Genomic DNA, 518 nt, shown 5'->3' on the forward strand with positions numbered 1-518 from the left:
AAATACTCATATTTAATCCAAAAATATATTTCTATACCATAAATCCAAAAGAAAATTAACATTTAAAAGTTGGTTGAATTTGATGGCTTTAGTAAGACCTATAATATCTACAGACCCAAATTGCTAGTGTTGGTATTTCATTTCTGAAAAACCTTTAGCAACTTTTACTTTAAAAACCTGAAATAGCCTACAGTACAGATAAGAAAAACACTACCCTACAAATAAGCATTTCCTCTGTTCTTAAGAATAAACTTCATTCCAATTATGACTAGAGTATTCTGTATACAGTACTATTTTGGGGATAATGTTCTAAGCTTCAAAAGCTGCCCTCAAATATGTTTGTTGCCTACAGAAGGTAACAGAAGCAATTTGGAAATGCTCTCTTCAGATAATTACTGCCCACAAGTATAAAAATCCCACTCTAATTAAATAATACTGACTGTGATTTGAAACAGTATTGTAGATTCCTTCTGGCTTGGTGATTTGTACAATGTTGCCAACCTGCTTAAAGGAAAAAC

At 31.5% G+C, this 518-nt stretch overlaps 1 protein-coding gene across 1 annotated transcript in view; it reads right to left on the minus strand.

Annotated features, from left to right (window-relative positions):
- Nucleotides 1–219: 219 nt before the first annotated feature.
- The window catches only part of RAD51C (RAD51 paralog C), a 50,795-nt gene continuing 50,496 nt past the window's right edge, over nucleotides 220–518 (minus strand). The window contains exon 8 of the mRNA XM_006832383.1: nucleotides 220–501. Within this exon, the coding sequence (XP_006832446.1) occupies nucleotides 426–501 (76 nt within the window). The 3' untranslated portion in view covers nucleotides 220–425. The remainder of the gene's footprint in view (nucleotides 502–518) is intronic.

The sequence above is a fragment of the Chrysochloris asiatica genome, unplaced genomic scaffold, assembly GCF_000296735.1.
Source record: "Chrysochloris asiatica unplaced genomic scaffold, ChrAsi1.0 scaffold00007, whole genome shotgun sequence".
Lineage (NCBI taxonomy): Eukaryota > Metazoa > Chordata > Mammalia > Afrosoricida > Chrysochloridae > Chrysochloris > Chrysochloris asiatica.